Below are 22,945 nucleotides of genomic sequence, written 5' to 3' on the forward strand. Positions count from 1 at the left end.
CATACAAATATGCACACGTAGGATTTGAAAGACCTTTAACCATGTTCTGTTCGGTGTTTGATCATAAAAGATCCAGTGAGACTATAAAATAGTCTAATATCTGTAACACGTGAGATAGGTAAATCGGACATGATTTGTATGGGAAGTTTAGCTCTATATCGCTGACAGATAACTCATTTGTTCAGGACTTTACGAATGGATGATCGAGCAGATATCATCCAAAAGTATTGTTTCAGTACACACATCAATAACTGAAGTGCAGCATGTAAATATTTTAGGTGAAAATATTTAATGATCAGTTCGCTGATGAAATACTTTTTAGGAAGAAGAATTAGATTTTTTTCATCTTCCGGAATATTAGCATTTCTTAAACGACCACCGACACGCAAAACACCTTCTTTGTCTAGAAATGGGTATAAGCAGAGGATCTTACTACATATTTTAATATCTAAGTAAATATGAAATTTCTTCCTGGAATTCAGAACGTCGAATCACCTTTAGAACTTTGATTTTTGCTTTCTCGAGGTCTTCTGTAATTAGAAAAATCTAACAATTTCTTCTCTGGATGAGAAGTTATTCACAAATCTTAGACAGTAGGCCAAGACTTGAAGTAATTTGGACCACAAAGAATATTTTAAAATAACAGCAAGTTCTGGAACTCCTAAAACACTAACATTAAAACATTCGTTTCTTCCTTCAAGGCAATTTCGTGAAAAGACAGTGTCTCAAATGGAAGTTTCTCGATTTCATCTATAGGTTTGCGTAACCAGTCAGGGCCTTTGAATCACTTTTTACAACTTGTTAGTTGAGAAGATAAGATACCTCTCGTACCTAGGTCAGCTGGGTTATCGATTCCTGAAACACGACACCATTTCGCTGGAGGAATTATCGTCTGAATCTTGGACACTCGATTTGCGACAAATGACTGCCAGCGATAAGGTTCAGCGACTCTAGCGCTATCGTGTAATCTATCCTAGCTATGATGCGTTTAACTGGTAAAGGAATGTCTGTTAAGACTACATGCAACACATTTGCTAGCAATAAAGCCTAACATAATTCTAGACTTGGCAGAAAATGGGTTTTCAGAAGTGAAACCTTTGTTTTAGAGGTAAGTAAAGAAACGTGTGTATCTGAATTTTCTGAAATATATCTTACATACATCACGCTGAAATAAGGCTTTTCAGAAGCATCACTGCATGAATTTCTAGATCAACACTTTGTGTTTTCAATAAACATCTACGTATTTTTAGTTATTGGATTAGAGGAAATTCTCTGCGAAAGGATCTGCGAATCTCGTTGTTATGTCTTCTGAGATGGACTGATCCCATGTTAAGTTGTTTTTCCACAGTTCCTGAAAGGTTTTCATAAACATCAACAAGGAGATATGAAACCCAAGGGACCGAAAACACTATTTTCTTGATAGTTTTCTTCATTGAACTTGAGTATTTTCTTCATTAAACTATTTTCTTGACAACGTAGACAGACTTTCCAAAGAAAGGATTTGACGAAAAATGAGTAAATCTAATTTGAGAAACACCATTCATAAGAGTGTTTGACGCACCCAAACATGAAATTATCACATTTGTTTTCTTTTTTGACAAACTCAATCTTTCTAGTCAATCGCTTGTTATTAAAGAACTCAGGCTGCCTGGATCCAAAAAGGCACGTATAAATTCTACCAGCGGAACCCTTTACTTCACTAGAGCCGTGCATAGTAGTACCTGAAAGCCCAAATCTAAGTAACAAGAAGTAATGGAATTTGAAATAATTCCATACATTGCATTAAGGTCACTAGTAGTAGTTTTAAAATTGAAATGTGCAAATACTTTAGCGTCCACATAAAGACCGTTTGGATTAATTGTTTTCCTTGCTGGAGGATCAATGCTACCTTCAGTGATGTCGTCAAAATGCAATAACGTGTGATGGGCTTTCGTACGTTTGAGACATCTATAAGAACTCCTGCAGGTTGATTTAAGGTGAAATTATGCTAAACAATTGAAGCAAATATTTTTCAATTTTACAAAACTAAGTCTTTTTTGGACAGACAGCTTGAGCAGTAAACACTCTGTGATTGAAAACCGGAAGCGACTAGAGTAACCCGCTTAGAAAAAATCTTTTTTGGATCTGGATTGTTAGTAATTAACACTCTTAGCATGTTTTAAAAGAAACTGCAATAGTTCACTCAGGGAAGGAATTTTATCATTTGTAAAATGATAAAACGACGCCCACCAACCATAACTGAATCTAATTTAAACTTCACAATAAACATGAGAAGCCGCTCAGTCGGTATAGTGGTCAGAGAAGCTGACTGCGACGCCGAAGGGCCTGGGTTCGAATCCCGGAGAAGGCATGGTTGTAACTGTCCGTCCCTCCATAGGAAAGGAGATGGTGGCCCATCTATTAGGTGCTCCCATAATAAAGAGACCACCACATCCGGCCTTGTATAGATTAATGGGCTGGGTTGCGTTTGTAATTGTTCACAATCTGCCATTGGAAAAAAATAAACATGAGAATATCTGCTGCGTTTTCAATTTTCACATACAAGGACTCTTTAATCTCAAATATTTTTTACTTGAATCAACTAGTTTCAGAATCTGAGCATGAGATTCACAAGTTATAGAGGGCAAATTTAAGAATATTTTTATCAACGAAGACAGTATCTCAAGTTTTTGAAAATTTCTCTCTGCAAGGAGATCCCAAGCAATTTTCAAATAACTATCAGTAATAGAAGGCAACTATACTATCTTCTGAACTTCTTTTTTTAAACCCCTTTTAAATACTGTAACTTCTCAGCCTCGGGTAATATTTCATTTTTTCCTAAAGCTGCGTGAAGCAAATCGGAAAATGTTAACCATTTATCAATAGCGCCAGAAAATGTATGTAAGAAGAAAACAGGAAGTATAATTTCAGTGGTATCAGATGCTTTCTTCAGCACTGTTTGTTTTGCTACTGCAGAATTTTTTTTACTTTCCTTACATTTTGAAATTGCTGTATCTAAATTAGCTAACATTTCATCATACGTTTCAAACAGTGCCTATAAAGCCAATTAAATGCACGAAATTTTATTAAATGAATTATGAGCTATAAACCAATTAAATGCACAAATTGCATTAAAGATATTATTAACTCACCATAATTTGAAAGAATTACAATAGAAAATGGGCTCATCACAAGTTGAAAGGAATCACAGTAAAGCATGAAATCTCCATGCATTGAAAGAGTCGCAGTGTAATTTAATCCAGTGAAACGGAATTAAGTGAATTTTGTTAAATAACACCACATAAAATAATGCATAGATTCTGCAGCTTCGACGGACCAATAAATGATGCAGAGCGTGCGTAATAAAGTAAATTTTCAAGCCGACTGTATTCATGAAAATATATTTATTGAATAATGAAAGAACAGGGAAAACTAAAAGAAGATCACCAAGGCAATAGGATAGACAATCTTTTTCTACTCTCGCAATATCTCTCGAGCGAGTTAATTTGCATCTGCCAGCGGTTGCCGTCTAGTTTTGAAAATGTGGCCTAAACAATATATATATGTAAAATATAAAAAATACGATGGCTTTGCTCTACGCGCACAGGCAACCTCTAATTAACTTTTCGCAATTTCAAGATCTTCCCCCTACACCGGTACTTTCGAGAACATTCTGGCATATTATGTAACCGCTAGTATAAATACTGGATAGGCGTCATTTTTTAGTCAGACTGCTTCCTACTATCGCTACTACCAAACTCTGCGCTGCTCTGTTCATCCTTCTTCCTTTTGCTAGAATAGTTATGACATCAAAAGCCTAGATTTCATCTTATTTAATTTTAAAACACTATTTGATATGTAATTTGGAGAATTTCAACTAAAAGAAAAATGATCTGCCATTTGAATTGAAAAAAGATGTGCAATTAAAAGTAAAATCCTTCTGTGTCATCATTCTGCTGTATTCCGTTCAGCCAAATACAACCCGGACTCTGATGCCAAGCTTCGTAATTCCTGTGCCTATCCGAAAAAATCATCACATACATATATATATATACACACACACATCATATTTTCTCCCGCATTTTCCCTCCTAACGTTGCGGCATGTTCGAAAAATTTAAAACATATTTGCATAATTTTCCCTTTCTTAATGCATTCAGAAAACAAGATTCCCTAAATTTTAAAATACATTCGTCCTTATAGTGACTCTTTTAGTCTTACTAACAAAGGCAAACCCTCGCAAAATATCTGAAGATCACGCAAAATTCCCTTCCAAATGTTGAACTTCATACCAGCCTAATACAAGAGCAGACCAATTACAGCGAAGCAAACGCGGACTGACATACAGTCTATTGTGCTGCACAGTTAGCGCCATAATTCACGTTCTTTAATTATTTATGGATGATTTAAGAAGCGGCACAGGGAACAAGAAGAACGGACGAGTTTCAAGTTACATGGAAGTAGAAATAACGATATCACGGTATCTTTTTAGATATTGTAATGTTCTTTGTATTCTTTTTGGAATGAAGGTTTCTTTTAAGGAAACAGTACTCCAGTGTATCCATTACTACTTTTCATGTCCTTATTGTAAACTCATCCTTCGAAAATTAAATTAAATTTCACTCTCTCGATTTTCGGACGGTAAAATTAGTAAAAATTGGGAATACGCGAAGAAATATGGTACTTTAGTACTGTTACTTTGCGTTATTCAGTGTTATTTTTTTTCTATATTTTATATTTTTCATTTTTGTGAATTATATTTAAGAAAATATTTAGATGGTGATCTGGATTGCAGAATTTAATAAACAGCAGCGCGAAGAAATATTTTTAATCTTAGCTGACTTCGAAATGTTTGAAAATATATTTATTTTATTAGAAATCAAACTTACATCACGTATAAAATACCTGTATATTCAGTTTACCGCACAAATTCTGAAAATATATTATGTCGCGACTTTTACCACAGTTTGAAAGTTTATAAATTGAAACTCTATTTTTAAAAAGAACGCAAAGAAAAATCAAGAAATTCTTGAGTCAGTAAGGTTCCTTAAAGGATAGGGCGAAAGAAACAGTCTAGACCAATTTACGTTGACCAAACTTAGGCCTTTCAGCAGCACCTTACTTGTTAATCATTTGCATCTTTTACTGATAATTTATTTTAATCTCACTTTGTTCATGATATGGTCGTCATGTAAATATTTGAGATTTAAAATTAATCGGAATAATATCTTGAAAAGTATATGTACAATGTTAACCATATATATTCTTTTGTAAAAGGTCTGAACTTTGAATTTGTTTTAGAGTTGTTGGTACAAATTTTACTATTCTTAAACTTAATGAGTTCCAACCTAGAATTTACAGCTATGCGTGTGTAATCTTGAAAACTCGTAGGCGAATAAGCGCTGTAGCTCAGGAAATAGAAAAGTAAAGAAGTTTAATTACCCTTTATTGCTCAAAATAAAGGTTAACAGATGGCACTTTCTCAGGAAGTACAGAAAAGCCTCCATTTGGGCTTGAACTCAAGAGTACTAAGAAAATCAAACTTAACTAATGCTTAACTAAAAGGATGTAGCCGAAGCTGTCAAAATTCTACAGGAGTTGGCCCTTAAATGTTAAGTAAATGGCGAAGCTATGAAAGGCCTGAAATACAGCTGAGCGTAGTAATAGCTTAGAGAGAGTGTAGCCAAAAAGCGAACGTGCGCTAGTCGGAATCTCTGGCTCTCTAACGAAGTCAGTGGAACTTCGACTTAAGTACTGCTCTTCCTTGCTCACGATTCTAAAAACTCCCTCTGGCCGGGAATTTGTAAGCTGAAAAGTAGCTTAAACTATAGATAACTGTTAAAAACTTAGGATAAACCTTAGAAACTAAAATGGCTTATTCATTCAGTTATTAATACAGCAATATTATATGTCTGAAAGGAGTATTATAGATCATAATATCAACACTTGAGAATAAATTTACTTTGGTACTTGAATAAATATACTATGGTAGATCTACTTAAAAGCATTCAAAATTTCTAAAGAATTACGTTTATATATATTGCTTTTCATATATGTAGTAGACATAAAATGTTCCTATGTAATTTTCAATGTGTATTCATCGAGTATCCTGTAAAATGTTCCGTTACTCCATCTGGGCTATATATATTGATAATCTAAACTGATAAATCGCATTAAAATTTTAAAAAGCTGTTTTAAGCGACCTTTAAAATCTGAACTCTTTCAGATTATAATCTTTTCTTTTACACATCGCTTTTGTACAAGCACTTTTATTCACAGTGAATTTTCCTGTGTAAATAAAATTAAATTTAGTTAAACAACCCCAAAATCTTTGCAATGCAATTAATGAAACTTCGAGCATTGTCAGTAGTTCAAATAATAACAGTCTGATCTAACACAGAACAAACCATGAAGCCAATAAAAGATAAGAGATGATATTAGGGGCTATTATTACAGATTACTGTTTATAAATATTATAACAGAAATTCATTTTTAAGCCTGACTGACAAAATCATTCATTGAACTGAATTATTTGTTATTTTTTGGTTACCATAGCTACAATTAAGAGCTATTAAAAGTGAAAGAATTAGATCGATAAAATTATTGAAATGAAGGGTTGAAAATAAATTTATTCTCCATAACAGTTTACGTAAATACAGCTGGGCTTGGACGTAAGCCATAGAAGACCCATATATTATGTTGAAACGTTTCTTCAAATTTAAGATTCTTGACGAAAATTCCTAATAGAACAAAAAAGAACCATATAGATGTAAGACAAACGAACAGAAAATCATCGGAAGAAATATTTCTATGCTTTTGGATAAATCTCTAGTTCCGAATGTATTCATAGATTCCCATAACGTATCCTGAAAGTGTTACAATATTTACAGTACACTGAAAAAAATCTACAGTATTAGACAGCATTACAGCATTTCCGAAGAACATCTGTATGATGCATTTGCAGAGGCAAAAGATTTCGACTGATTTGGAAAGCGAAAGCAAGTTTAGAGTTTTATGTTGAAGACAATACTTTTCATCATCTTCATGACTGAATCCTTATTATCTTCATAACTGTGTTTGTGCTTCAAAAACAGCAGCTCAGTTCAACAACGCTGGTCTAACTACTTATATTTTATTACGTTGTGTATTGCAAGCTAATGTTTACATAAAAACTTACAGATTGTGTTTACACAAATAAAACTCTCATGCACCGTTAAACTAGTTCATTCTGCAAGAGTTACGCAAAGAGGCAAAGGTTAAATAAAATAATGCGGTCCTCTGTTCAAAACATTAAATTAAATTTGGTCACTAAAGTACTTCAGTATATGCTCATATTGCGTAAAGCAAAAAAACACCACTGCTGTAGCAAATGGGTGATAAGACTTCTTTTAGCACTTCATCACTGTATTCTTTTGTATTTGACTTTACGATTCGCTCTTTATCGTAAAGAATTTAAACCTGCCATTGCATTGTCAGCATCTCTAACGACTGTATTACCATCAATCGGTTGGCATTTGATGAGGTTCAAAGTTAAAAAAATGAAATGTTTAATTATTAACCTTAAAAATCTTGCGAACAATTTTAAGTGCGAAAAAACAAAGAGCTGCTGCTTTTACAAATATTACAGCATTCTTATTTTAACTCAGGCTTTTATATATGGAGTATTTCTTACTTTCATAACTTCTATAGACACCCGAAAACGTTTGCTTGAATCTACTCTATTTCCTTCAAACACAACCGCTGCATTTTTAGCATATGAATTTTTGATAAATACTTATTATTACTTTTCTGCTTTCTCTTTAATGAATTACCAGACTTTCATATTTTGCCTTTTCTGTGTAACTCTTAAAGATGTGCTCTTGCAGTTTGATGAAACGATTCAGAAAGAGTTTTTTAACGAAAATCTGCTAAAGAAATGCTTACTGTATAAACGTATTCGTCACTGCTATGAAAGTATCTTCCAGTATTTTTCTCCGGTTTTGTTTCTTTCGGTCATTTTCTACTTTGCAAACATGTTTATTGTCCTTGCATTTATAAATTTTCAGGCTTTTAGTAATAAAAAAGTATATATGCGCTATATTTTTATAACTATAAATTCTTTAATTGGTTTACTGGTTACAGTAATGAATGCTTCTTCTGTATACGAAAATATAATTCGTGTGAAAGCGACGTTCAGGGCGATATATGAAGAAGAAGCGATAAAAGCAACTTGCTCGAGTGTCATAAATCTTCTTAAATCTTTTATTGATGAGAAAATTCAAGTCTTCTCTGGTTTAGGTCTCTTCTACCTTACACGAAATTTCTTACTTTCTTCGTTTGGAGCTTTACTAACGTATGGTTTACTAATACTTAATTTCTCAAAACAGTAAAGCAAGGGAAATAAAAAATTATCATAAATATCAAAATAACTGCATTATTAAAAGCAACAGATTCCATATACTTAATATTTATCTTTGATTATGATAAATGCAGTGGAATAGTTTCTTTTGATTAAATATCTTGGCAATTTCAATTAAACAAAAAATTATTATAGACATTTCATCTAGAGTATTAAAGGAAAAACGGCTTAGTAAGGCCTTGTCAACTTATAACCCGCGATTCACCAAGTGACCCATTTGAATTTCGAAAATAAAGTATAATATATAAAAGTGAATTGCAAAACATAAATATGGAATGAGGACTTTAAAAATACATCAAAATTAAACCAAAAATAAATAATAACAATAACACTTTTGTTTGACTACAAAATTGTAGTACTGACATGCATTTTTATTTCTAAAATTTAGGAATTGTAACATAATTTCAGGGTGACATTGATAAGTTTAGTAACGCCAATCTATAATCCGTAATTCCAGAAAACAATATCTTTGTCATTTTGTTCACATTCGGTTCAACTTACGAATGCGAGCACATATGAAATTTATTTTAAGAATAGGTAAACTTAACTATCGAAAATTCAGTTTTTTGTATCCATCTTAAGACGGCTAACTATAAGCCAGACCTAACTAAACTCTCATCACAAGTTCAGCATCAGGAAAGCCATTATTATCGAAAGAAATAAAAAGTTCATTTAGTTATGTCTGGTTTTATAATAATCAAATTATAATTTTAATTTTTATGTTTAGAGTTTAAAGCGTATTGTCATTATTTTCTGAGCAAAATTTATCTTATTATTTACCCAGAATGACTGTTCTAAAATGAAAATACTACAGACCCGAAACGTCGTCTTAATACACTCATTTAATTGATCGTCACACGCAACCAAAATGATTTCCGATGCCTGGTTTAGTGTATTCCAGTGTTTAAAATATTTCATTAATTCCTAATCCTCAGGAATTAACCTCAGGAAAGTTAAGAATTAATACCTTAACTATTTTATGAGGTTAAATTAATGCCTTAACTATTAACCACTACGTGATTTTGTGAGATATTCATTGTTTTTGAATTCATTTCTTTCAACTGTATATTTAAGACTCTAATAGGAAAGACTGTCTGAATTTTCTACTCAAGCGTATGTGCGGTATTGTGAAAACTGCTTTTAGGTAAAGAATGTATCGTGTCATTTGTTATTTCTCGAAAAAAATGTGCTAATCTTATATGCATCTGAAATGCGTCTTTCCTATGTAATAAAATATTCATTTTATATTGTAGTTTTGGTGATGTTGTAATTTGTGTAACATAATTTTCCAAATGTATAAGACATTACACTAAGGTAATTTGATATAAATTGGAGTAATATATTGTCAGAATTTTCTACTTAGATAGGTTATTTTAGTAGAATTACAAGTAAAATTGTTGTCTAATGTAGCGCGAAATAAATTTTAAAAGGAACCGATGCCGGAAAATTAAGAATACAGAATAAATGCCAGGAACTCTAAAAATTTCAAAATTCCGGCTTAAATACGCAACAACTAATTTGTATTCTGGATAAAGATATGGAAAGAAGAAGGTAAAGTAAATCTCAAACCATAATAACTGTTTAATTAGCATAAATTACTAGTTTCTCTTAAAGGAAGAATATTGTGATAATTACGTGCAGTGTTTTTTTTTTGTTTTTTTTTTTTTTCCACTGCTTTTCTTTTTTCACGTTCTTAATGTAAACGTGTTCCTCAGAAATAAAATTATTCTCATAGCGTTCCCGTTTCGATTTTCAGAGGATAAATTAATAAAGAAAAAATCTGGTGTTCACACCATATAAACACACCACATGTCTTCCTGGCACGGCGTATTAAATTATACCATTTTACTGCACCTCATTTAAACTTATTTCCACGCATTATTTTAACTTAATTACCGAATCCTTCAACGCAAGTTGAAAATGAATTAAATAATAGCAGATTTTAAATATCCCAGTTATTTTTTATAGGAGTTAAACTTTTGAAAATTTTAAATTTTCATAGCGAATGTAAAATTTACCTAAATAAGTATAGAACCAGGAGACCGCGTTTAATTTCACATTGCCAAAACATGAATATTTTCGTCCTCTAAAACATTTCTGTAATTGGGAGTATAAGAATACGTCGAACGATTGCAAAACCAAAGGCCGGGTAAAGACTTTTGAGCTGTGTGTATATATATAAATATGATACTTTTACTGCGTAATCGTGCTGGCTGAGTGGTAAGACGAAACTGCATTCTGACAAATCACCAATCTTTATTTTCAAGCATATCAACTCATTTTCTTAGTGGGTGAAATATTTCTAGATCATTAAGCATTTACAATATTTTCTTATATACACAGATTAACGGAGAAACGACGACATTTTAAAATAATAAAAAGGCAGGCAGAATAGCATAGCGTTGATGCGTGGCCGGAGCTAGGAAAAGAATGACGTAGTTTTTTGTACCAAGAGCGTTTATACCGAGGTAAATGCAATTGTAGAGACAAGCTATGATTAGTTAATTTGAGGTTGTTATATAACATATATATATATGTAAGATAAAAATGTATAAATCAGAATTATAATATAACTATAAAGATTAATTCTTCCTCTCTATTCTAAAATCGTAATAACTTATCTGAATTGCGTCATTCAAATTAATCATGCAATCTTACGTAACCGTTAATACCAGATGCCTCTTGACGACCAATCACCGAATTGTAAACCAAAACTTTTCTCTTCGCGTGCTTTCATCTTTCATAACTACGCACTTCAGCTTTTGCTCTCTACTGTGCTAAGATGTAATTTCGCTGGCTTGCTTTCTATCCCAACAATATCAAAAATGTAAATCTTCTGTGGAAAGGCACGACTAGAGTGCCAAGTGATTGTGGCCACAAATATCAATTGGAAATAAAAATGGAATTAAAACTGCCTTGACTGCCAAGTTCTTTAGATATTACCAAGTTAGCATTACTAGCATACTACGCAATCAAAATTCTTCTTCAATATGGATCTAAGCACGCATCGACACTGTTCCGTCTTTTTTCCTTTGCTCTTATTATGACATATATATATATATATATATATATTTAAGAAAAAATAGGAAAGCAAACTTCTAAAATTTAATTGGCTATAACCTCTTTTATATTTAGTTAATTTGAGAGAATTCCTCTCTCTATCTAAAAATAGCGCCATAAGTCTAAACTGCGTCATGCAAATTAATCATGCCATCTTACATAACCCTTAATGCAGATACCTCTTGATCAATCAAAATAATTGTAAACCAAAACATTTTTGACTCTCTCCCTTTTTCCTCTGCATTGCTATAGCGACACTCTTTCACTTTTGCTTGTGCTTTGCTCCTAGCCAGACGCTTTGCTGCAATCATCTATATGCTGATCGCTTATATCGCCATAGTACAAAATTGTAAATGTTCTGTAATAGGCACGAGTAGAGTGCCAAGTGAATTGTGGTCAAAAATGTGAATTTAAATAAAAAATGGAATTAAAACCGTCTCGACTGCCAAGTTCTTAGTCTTTACGAATTCTACGTTTTAAGTATCTACATCTCAGTGTTCTTACATCAGTGCTTGTGCTTCCATTACACATATATATATATATATATATATATATATATATATATATATATATATATATATGTACGTTCGGTACTGCTGATTGCAATAAAAGTGATAGGTACACAACTAGATGTTATAGCAGCCACATGTACAAATTTTAAACTTTGTGGAACTAATTCTTTTTGAGTTTTGCGAGATGCATACATATATACATAGGTACGCATGTACGTACAGGCATCACGGAAAAAAATCCCCTTTTAATGCATTTTACAATTTTGTACGTTTTGGAGAAAGAGTGGTTTATTCTGTCCTAACGTACAGACGTAACGCAAGAAAAAACTTCCAAATGGATTCAAGAACGGTCAAAATGGGTATTTCCTTTGAAATACGATGCCGAAATCTTTCGCAATTACAATACTTTCTTTGCTTTTTATAAGAAAGGAAAAAAATATTCTAGTAAATACAGTAATATCTGCCTTAAGTGTTGTTCTTTGTTTCCAAATATGTTATCAATCTATCATTAAGTCATTCCTTTCAAAAATAAGAAACGTAATCTGAATTTTATAATTAAATTAAACAAATTTTAACAATCAGCAATTTAAAAAAGTATCAGCAGCTCTTTTACTTTATCTTTTCACCGTACGCATGAAATGGGAGTGTGGTTTAACTACGAATCTTACAATAGCAATGTTATCAATAATAAAACACGTGGAAATAAACTAAATCTATAAAACATTTTTAGTTACTTATCGAAATGCATTATTTTTGAAAGGGGGAAAGTTACCGTTACCCTATCATTCTGTAAAATATTCTTATATGCATGATTTTCCCGTTTCTGTAAAACGTTCTTTTGTTAATATTATGTTGTTAAAATCTATACCTTTAAGTTTTCAAAATAATTTTTAGTAAATTAACTCAAAATCTATTGCGTTCAAATCGAAGTTAATGCTATTAAGTGAAAGAAAATATAAGCGATGTCAGATGTTGATTGTTGTTATAGCCATAATGAAATTTCATGAAAAAGGCAACATATATAAACCAGCGTAAATGTCATTCAAACAGAATTAATTTTCACCAAACATGCTTCTAAGAGAAATGCCTCTGTTTACTATGAAACATTATTCCATTATTGATCGGAAGTATGAAAAAAGTCGTATTGGATCGGAAGTATGAAAGAAGTCGTGAGGTGATTTTTTTTCCAATAAAGGATATTTTTTAATTCTACAGGAAAAGATAACAACGATTTACTTTCAAAGGAATATGGATTAAATGAGATAAAGCACTTGCATTATCTAAAATATAAGATTCAGTCGTTTGATACAATGTTCTATCTTTTTCTTGAATCAATCTAAGTCGAATTTATGCATTTAATGGAATTGTAAAACAGCTGAAATTTCACAAAACTAAAAAATTAATGCATATACTAAGTAAAGGAGAAAAATTTTATATGCATTAATAAGCAATTAAACATATTAATAATGTTTCTTCATAAAGGATTTTCCGCTATTTTAAACAGATATATATAAAGAAATATACCATTAAATCTGCAAAAGAAAATAAAAAGACCTGCTCCAGAAAATTTTGAATTAATATTAATCATTTGAACACTTCAGTACATGTTTATAATACCCAAAAGTAAAAGTTATTTACAATATGTAAGAATAGCTTGTTTTTGTTTGTATGTAAGAATAGCTTGTTTTTCATAATTGGCTCGTCGCATATTTGAGTTTTTCAAACTCAATTTTTTTGTCATCTCATTATTTTTAAGAATGGCATCACCATCAATCAGTTAACATTTAATGAAGTATAAGGTTGTTTATTAGGTTTTTTTTAATGCTGCAGACGGGAGAAATGAGCAATGAACTCACCGAGCCTCGAACCCCGGACCTCTCGAACACGCGCCGAGTAGGCTTCCAATTATACCCCCAAGGCATGCGAAAAGAGAGGTGAAAATACTTGATAAGATTCAACAGCTGAAACTTATAGTCAAGAAACTTCAATTTAAATATAATAGGCCATGTGAACGCTTTAAATTTAATATTTATATTGTAATATTATCATAATTATTCAACCTCTCATTTATAGCATCTCTCTTAGAAAAGTTTATCAAGGTTAAACTCAGGATCAGAAATGCAAAACCCTGAAGATGAAAAATTTATTGCTTTTCAAACTAAAGTGCCTATGCATTAATCGGAGAATTTTTAAGGTTTGCTTATTTTTACTTTTAAGTTCTTTCTTTAATGAAACAAACATTCATATTTTGCCTGTGTTGTTGGCTATGTACTGACATTATTTTATCAACTAACGCGGAAACAACCCTGTTCATATAATCTGCGTTTGAATTGGGTATTGTACAGAAGTATTTGGTCATGTCATGACAAACTAATCCATTGCTTTTCCCCTGCTTTGTTCCTTTCAGTACTAAGATATTTTACAAACTTGTTCAGCACCTTAGTTTTTTCCAAGCTTAGAAGATGAATGGAACAATCAGATTGTTATCCTATACTTCACTGTGGTACAGGGTTGTTCACAATCTTTACTGTAGATCACAATCAGATTGTTATCTTATACTTCACTTATTTGAGTAATGTTTTCTTTATAACTTAGTTTACAGTTTCATTAGCCGCCCAGACTGCATAGTAGTTAGGGAAGCCGACTTCAATACCGAAAGGCCCAGGTTCAAATCCCGGAGAAGGCATGATGTAAATTGCCTGTTCCCTCATAAGAGGTAACGGTGGTCGCCTATAAATGCCTCCATAATAAAATGGTCACCACGTTTGGCCTTAATAGTGGCCAATGCTTAAAAAAGGCAAGTGTCCGCCTTTCGATTTAAAAAAAAAAAAAAAGAAAGAAAGAAAGAAATTAAAAAAACGGAAAAGATTTTTGCATGCTTATTTAGCATATGAAAAGGTGAACAAGTCAAAAATATTTTGAAATTACTGTATGAGAAAAAAAATGATTAGCCATTCCCCTTCTGAAATGGTAACTTTACTTTCATTGTTAGTGATTCAAAGCTCAAATTTTCTTTTAGCTTCGTTTGGAACGCTATCAACATATGGTTTATCGATAACTGGTTTATTGAAAACTAAGTAGAATACAAGTAATGATAAATTTTGATAAACTTAACAATGTTTTATATGTAAAACTACACTGCATGCCTTATATCAAATAAAGCAGACTTAAATTACATGTTTTTAGTGCATTAATAAACTAATTGATATATTTATATAAGATGCTGTTTTCCTTTAAATAGGGGGACCGGAAAGTAATGTCGTTTCTGCGCATGTCGACAACAACATGCTAAGGGCAGAAGAAAAAGCAAATTCATGTCAAACATTCTTAACCAACCTTAGTCGACCATCCAAGAACGTTTAAAGCAGAATGGAAAAATAAGCACAGCAGGTGTTTGAGTCCCTCATAATCTGTCCGAAAAGAACAAAGCCAACCTATCCATCACATGCAACGTATTGCTTCAACGGCACCATACAGAACCGTTTCTTGATAGTTTGATTAGTGGAGACAAAACAATAAGTCCTATATAATAATCCAAAACTCAAAAGGCAGTTTTTAATAGGGGTTACAAAGGGTTTACATCCCGAAAAGGCACTTCTGGGCGTTTGATGGAGTATTCGCGGAATTGTTCATCTTGAATTGCTGAAACCTGGACAAACTGTTAATGCAGGCTTTTATTGTGAACAATTGGATGGAGTGAACCAATCGAAAAATATCAATTGTCAACAGAAAAGGCGTCATTCTGCAACACGACAATGCAAGACCGCACTGTGCAAGACGAACACTGGAAAAAATTAATGAATTAGGATGGGAGGTACTGCCATATTCACTCACCATACTCGGCCGATCTCGCAGCATTGGAATTCCATTTATTCGGATCCCTACAACATTTTCTTAGTTGGCAAAAAATTTGAAAATTTGGATGATGTCCAAAATGTCCTCTCGAGATATTTTACTCAAAAACCAATTTATTTTTATCGGTCTTGGATTGAAAATCTGCACATTAGATGGCAAAAGGTTGTTGATAACGAGGGTGATTATATTATTGATTAAAAATAAAAACTTGTTAAAAATGTATTCGTTTGAATTTAATGTAAGAAAGTGACATTACTTTCCGGTTCCCCTATTATATTGGCACGTCATCATCCTGTTCTATTTCTAAAGTAAGAAAACGATGTACATTTGATTTAGACTATCAGCAACACAGCAGAAATGCAATACGCAAAGCTAAAATGTGATCACGTTTGTCCAAGACTCTTGTGATAGCACTAACCGAAGGTTAACATTAAGCAATAAAAAAGTAGCCTTCGCAATAAAAAATAGTAGCCTTCAAAATACCAGTGCAATTTAACGAAATTAATATAAATATGAATAGAAATATACAAATACATACTTTCAGAGCATTTTAAGTAGGAAGAAAAATAATCAAAAGTAAAATACCTGTAATTGTTGCGAAAACGTTTATGTTCATATTCTGAAAGTCTTCATGTTTCAGGAAATAGAAAACTGTTTATATTCATAAAGCTTCTTGAAAAATCATAAATTTCTTCCTTTTGACCAACGCTATACCCTAAATCTTTATTCTCGTAGAAGATACTAACATTTTCGTGGGGGAAATTGAGAAATATTTTATTTACGATCAGCAATCCGCTGACTGAGCTCTAGGAAGCATGGAGAATTTTTATTCCTACAAGTGGACTTTATTCCTTAGATTGTTGCCCCTTTTGCTAGAATCCGTGATAAAAATGTCTGAGCAGAGAAAAAAATAAGCGTTTCCGAGCATAGAATATTTATAAAGATTATCAAGCTTAAATCAAGCGAAGAGGTATTTTGGCGCAAAAAAAAAGCAAAATCATCTAGAAAACAGCCTTGTCATTCGCTCATTCTGATGATTTCAGTCGATCTTCCTAAAATTCGGAAAATGGATTCTGTTAATGACTCTTTCATGTTTTAACGGGTTCTTCAGTACATGATTGCGAGAAATCTAATTCAAGCTGCTTGACGACTGAATCCTTTATGTCGCGACATTTCACAATTTCTATATTTAAGAATTTTTGGCAATTTTCTCCTTCAGTTGCCGATTTCACTTCAATTTAAAAACATCATTCTCTGATAATAAGGTAAAATTAAAAAATGTAACTTCCAATGTAACTTTCGTATACAAATGGGCGGAAAATCTACATTTCGGTAACAATATCCGAAAGATTACATTAACCGCGATCACATCATCCTGTGCTTCAGATTGCGGCAGTTTCTCATTGAAAAACCCAGAGAAACTACGTGCTACAAGAATGAAAATCTGTACTTTTAAAGAGATGAAAAAAAGGATATTGTGTAATGTTATTTTTTACCCATATATTCTGAGAAGAAACGGATTTCTAAAATCTTACCAGCTATTAAGCAAAGAGATATGTTTGGTCTCCTCTGATTGCAGTGATTTTTACCAGAGTGCGCACCACAAAAAGGTTAGTTGCTTTATAGAACGCAAAAGGAGCTGACAGCCAAGATCTCGGGCATATTACCGCTATTGATATAAGTGGCAGAATACCAGTAAGCTGTAACGTGTATCTTCTAGGTGACAGAAGGCTTACACATATGGAATGTAAATATTTTAGTAAATATTATAATATACTATACATTTAGAAGAATAAATTGTGATTATGTACATTAAGGAATACCAACGGCACAGTTCAATAGGTTAGTGCAGGATGTATAGTTGACATTATGAGAATCGGGCGAGTTATCACTTTAAAAAATCATGTAATCTACAGATTTTCCTCTGAACTTAAAGTACTATTTGTTTGAATCAGTCATTTAAATTAATCTTTTAAATGTTCAGAAAACAGCAAAGTATTAAAAATTTTACAACAATGAATTGTAACAAAAGCTAACAAACTAATTACACTGCTGGATACCCAAATTGCAACACTAAGAAAGACAAGAGATATCACAACACGTTGCCAAAATTGATCTGGTGTGGCAGCTTGAGATGTAATATGGGTCAATCATTCAGCAACCATGGACCACATGTTTTCTATTGGCGAAAGATCCGGAGAGCGAGCCGGCCAGGGAAGCAATTCAATCTGCGATTGACGAAGAACCCTTGGACAATGCGTGCCACGTGTGGTCGCGCATTATCCTGTTGAAATATGGCTGTGGGCAAGCCCTGAAGGTAAGGAAGGACAACTGGCTCCAACACCTCGGAGATGTAGCGCTGGCTGTTTAAAGTACCGGCAATGAGTATTAGAGGAGTGCGAGAGTGATATTCAATACCGCTCCATACCATAATACCCGCTGCAGGACCAGTGTGGCGGTGCATAACGCAGCTGTTCAGCATCCTCTCTCCACGGTGTCTCCAGACTCGAATCCGACAATCGTGGTGTTGAAGACAGAAGCGTGACTCGTCAGTAAAGAGAATTTCATTCCATTCTACCGTCCTTCTTTCATCGCATTATTTGCGGCGGAGATGTCTGTGGTTCTGCGTCAAGGGTAGATGAAGCAATGGACGTCTGCTGTAAACGGCGTCGAATAGTACGCGCAGACACTGGATGATGCGTTACAGACTGAATGTGCTGTCCTATGGTTCGTGATGTGACTGAGCGATCCATCACTGCCATGCGCACAATGTTCCTGTTATCACGTGAAGTGGTACACTGAGGTGGATGCGATCGAAGACGTCGGTCCGTCGTACCCTCCTGCATCCATCGGTCACATATTCGCATTACAGTTGTTTTGTTTCGTCTAACACGACTATCGATTTCCCTGAAAGATTATCCACACTCTCGGTAGGCCATTATCCTTCCTCTGTCGAACTCGGATACTTGATCAAACGTTGATCGCTGTTTACTAAGAGACATAATTGATAATTTTTTTGAAGAAAACCCACAAGAAAAACACAATTGCAGAACTTGAAATCGTCAAAAACTCCAAGCCTTAAATAGCGCTTTGAAGTGGCACCACAGACGCTGGTGATGTGCGTCTGCGCTGAAATTCTAATCATTTGCATATCTCACCTCCGCTAATGCATGTTGTAAATTTCATGTTACTTGCATGCTTCCTTAAGGGTGTTGCATTTACGTTGGCTAGAAGTGTATATGCTAAGTTCAGAAATATTGCAAATTTTTGTTCTCATTGCAGTTCTCGAAATTCTTTGTTAGTATCCTGCAAATTCTTTGCTTATGAAAACAAGTAGTCATCTTTCATTACCATATGTTACCCAAGATGGGTTTGATACTTTTTTATTAACCAAACACAGAAGAAATATAATGTTGAACGTAATGAATTTGTTGCAGAATTTTGTAGTGATATTTGAATAGGTTTAAAATCAATAAATTCTCGATCGTAAGCCTCTGTAATATTGAACAGTGTAACCTATACTTGAAAAGAAATTATTTTTACAATATTGATGATTTTACTATCAAGGACTGGTAAGCTATAATTTTATCATGTCTGTTATTGTATTTCAAAAACATCAACATTTTTCATCCCACAAGTGTAATTTCTATTCAAAAGCAAATCGTAGTGAAGAATGTACATGTAATTAAAAGATATCTTTATTGTAGGCACACTTATTCCATCGAGAAAACATAGATCTTATATTGTCGTACTATGATACATTGAGAAAATATAATAGTCTAATATTTTATAAATCGTAAGAAGAAGGTATTAGAACGCTTCAAAATGAGTTTCAGTTGGTCAAATAGGAAGCACGTATACAGAAAATATTCGTGTACTGAATTGAAAAGTAATTTCATGGACAAATCTTGCGGAACTCCTCGCGCATATATTTTTAAATGCTTCCGTATGGTGGTAAGCCCACGGTATTTTTTCTAAGATATCGAAGAACATTAATGTCAAATTTGGTGCTGATAATAATGCCGATACAGAATCCTTTACTCAGCTTACGTCCATCTACACATGCATGCATATTTTAACTTTTATGCACGCAAGATGAACGGTAATTTGTCCTCTATACGTATTTATCTCATGATATAAAATTATTAGCTTATTTTTGAAACTGCGCCTTTGCTCAAAAACTAAATATTACCATCTTTATTGTTTAAATACATGAGTAAAACCATGTGATAATAAAGTATTCTTAATAAATTTACAATAAATTTGAAAGAAAAAGTTGATTACTATAAAATTGCTTAATGTGTATAATAAAACCTCAAATTGCGTTACCATAAATCTTCGTAACTGCGTTAGATAATATAAGACATCATTTCTCACTGAATTTTGCAAAGAAAAGTTTTCAAATAACTTACTCTCATCACTTAAAGGCAATAACTTCAGTGCACAGAAATTTTTACCTTTACCATTCATCAAAAATTAAATCAACAGAAGAATATGTGTTGATTTATTTTTCAATAAATATTAACTGCGAAAATATGAAACACATATAAGAGTCTTCAGTGATATTTTGAACTGTTCTTTATTGAAAATCCATTAATAATCTTACAGTTTTTAATTTTTGCTTTCAGTTGCTTTGAATACAACTTTTCTATGACTGCTTTTAAAACTCAAAAGACTATTCTAGACTACAATAGCAAGCAATTTTATTGGTATTTTAAAACATTCATTAAAATTATGTCTTGAAAATTTATAAAAGACAATATGGTATTCTTTTAAAACTTTATTCAACGTTGTAAGTCATATATAAAATAAATACAGCAATGCCAATGCACTTGTTGAAATTTCAGCAGTTGTAGCTGTTTTAAGTACGCAAATAAAACATACAGAATCACATCAATGTACTTGACTTCATCCTGGTAAAGAAATGTAATGATTTTGTACCTTGGTCAAATGCTTTAATTGGAACACATCAAATTAAATATCAAAAACCTTTCGGGCATTTTTCATGGTCTCCCTGTAAAAAATATCGTACTTATTTAGGTATTTCCTTATAAAATTTATAAAAAACAGGACATTAAAAATTTTTAAATTCGTAACAAATGTTATATTTTCAACGCACTATATTATCTATGTAAAAATAACTTGCATTAAATCGCAGTTTCTTAAACTAGGGGTCGCGACCCCAAATGGGATCGGCCCACCAGCGGCCGAGCGGTAAAGTCGCTGAACACTGGTAGTTCGGTCCGAGGTTCGAATCCCGCGAACGGGCTGGCTGCATGGGTGTTTTCGTGGTTTTCCCCATGTGTATACGAGCCAGTTTCCCTTAGAAAGTCCTCCACGAAGGCATCCCTCCCCTTAGGCAGATAGCCCTAGTGTGCTTTGCCATAATTAAATACACCACCACCACACCCAAATGGGATCGCAAATCGAAATTTTGGAGTCGCGAAAATGTAATTTGATAGTTGAATTTAAAGAAATTGTATTCATAAGACTTTTAAAGAAATTTCGTTAACTGACGTTAATGAGATTAGACTTTTAAAGACTGCATTAATTCCTATTAACAAGATTAATTACCTGTTATATAAAGTGCAAAAGGAATTTGTAAAACTATCTAGCGATTCAAACCTAAAACTTAGATTTCTCATTATTTCTGAAATAACTTTAAATGTTCTCTCATTCAGCACCACATATTTTTATGAAACTACTTTTTCAGCTTTAGCACTAATTAAAATCCAAATGTCGTTCTACGTTGAAACATGTTTGAGATGCTTTATGTCTAGCAGTATCAAATATCGCACCAACATTTACTTTGTTAAGCAGAAGAAAACAGAAACATCTGTCTCATTAGAATCGTCTTTAATTTTTGCTCCCTTAAAATAAATCCTAAAACTGCTTCTTTTTATATGTATATTGTTTACCAAAGCAGTAAATTATTTACGGGAGGATATTTATTTTATATCCTTATTTTATATTTAATGTCTAGGGTCGCGAAGAAATTCTCAGTGATGGAAAGGGGTCGCGACTGAAAAACATTTAAGAAGCCCTGCATTAAATAATAACCAGACAGACCAGACATAAAGAAATTCATCTCCCTTAAACGGGCCCAAATTTCACACAAAATTTTATAATTAAAGTATTATAACTTAAATTTTGATAATTAAAATGGTAACCAATTTTCAATCTAATATTTTTATATGTACATATTTAATGCGAATAACCAATCATTTGTGAAAATGGCAAAACATTTTTATTGAGAAATTGAAAAATAATCATTGTAAAATGTAATGGTGGTTCTAAAGTTTATCAATTTTTTTTTAGATGGTAAGTGTTAGTCAAAAGGTTGAGAACCGCTGCTTCAGAGCAAGAATCGGCAATCTTTTTTTAATAGGTTTGGCATGTTTCAGAAATGCGAGATTCCAGCGGGCGCCGTAGTGATCATTTTGGTGAGCACCGAAGTAGTGATGAAATCTCTCTTCAAGTTATATTTTTAGTAGATGTTGTAGTTTAACTGCATTAAAAGCATATATTTTTTCTTTATACTAAATGAAACAAAATTGTTCTTCCACTCAGAATTACATACACATTATTAAAACAATTTCGATAACGAATTTTAAAAAAGCAAATGATTTGGAATAACAATTTCTGTTAGCAATTTGTTATTTGAAGTTTGAAATATCGTCTAGTATTTCTAAATTTATTCTTCTTTCGAAATATCGCATGTAAAAAAGGTGTAAATTGAAGAACACGTTTCTGAACTTTCCGAAGAGAAATATTTCTAATCCATAATTCGAAAAAGTTGTGAAATGTATTGAATTTAAAATTCTAAGCGCAAAATAAGCAACATTATTTATCGTAAAGACAAAAACCGCCAATCATTACTTCTACAAAGAAAGAAGACTTCAAACGAATAACCAGAAAAATACGTACTAATGGTTTCTAAAGTTAAATCGTTGCTAAAAAGAGGAAATTTGCAGACGCAGGAATCAACAATAAATAGAATAATAATACACCAAGAATTTACTTTAAAAAAAATAATAAAAATAATGTTCAGCAACTTTTACCAAGGCATGTGACTGAACGCAGAATATTTTGTGAAGTCCAGCATGAAAATTATTTAGCAAAAGATAAATGGAAATGCGTTG

The 22,945-nt window shown here is 32.7% G+C and overlaps 2 protein-coding genes across 2 annotated transcripts in view; both read right to left on the reverse strand.

The window, feature by feature from the left end:
• Positions 1 to 16,641, reverse strand: part of LOC118191267 (uncharacterized) — a 31,003-nt gene extending 14,362 nt beyond the window's left edge. The window contains exon 1 of the mRNA XM_035362072.2: positions 16,389 to 16,641. Coding sequence (XP_035217963.1) covers positions 16,389 to 16,419 — 31 coding nt within the window. The 5' untranslated portion in view covers positions 16,420 to 16,641. The remainder of the gene's footprint in view (positions 1 to 16,388) is intronic.
• Positions 16,642 to 20,568: 3,927 nt separating this feature from the next.
• Positions 20,569 to 22,945, reverse strand: part of LOC118191268 (gamma-interferon-inducible lysosomal thiol reductase-like) — a 50,695-nt gene continuing 48,318 nt past the window's right edge. The window contains exon 7 of the mRNA XM_035362073.2: positions 20,569 to 20,817. Within this exon, the coding sequence (XP_035217964.1) occupies positions 20,785 to 20,817 (33 nt within the window). The 3' untranslated portion in view covers positions 20,569 to 20,784. The remainder of the gene's footprint in view (positions 20,818 to 22,945) is intronic.

This window comes from Stegodyphus dumicola, chromosome 10 (assembly GCF_044657685.1).
Source record: "Stegodyphus dumicola isolate Sdum_Otavi_A_Nest chromosome 10, ASM4465768v1".
NCBI lineage: Eukaryota > Metazoa > Arthropoda > Arachnida > Araneae > Eresidae > Stegodyphus > Stegodyphus dumicola.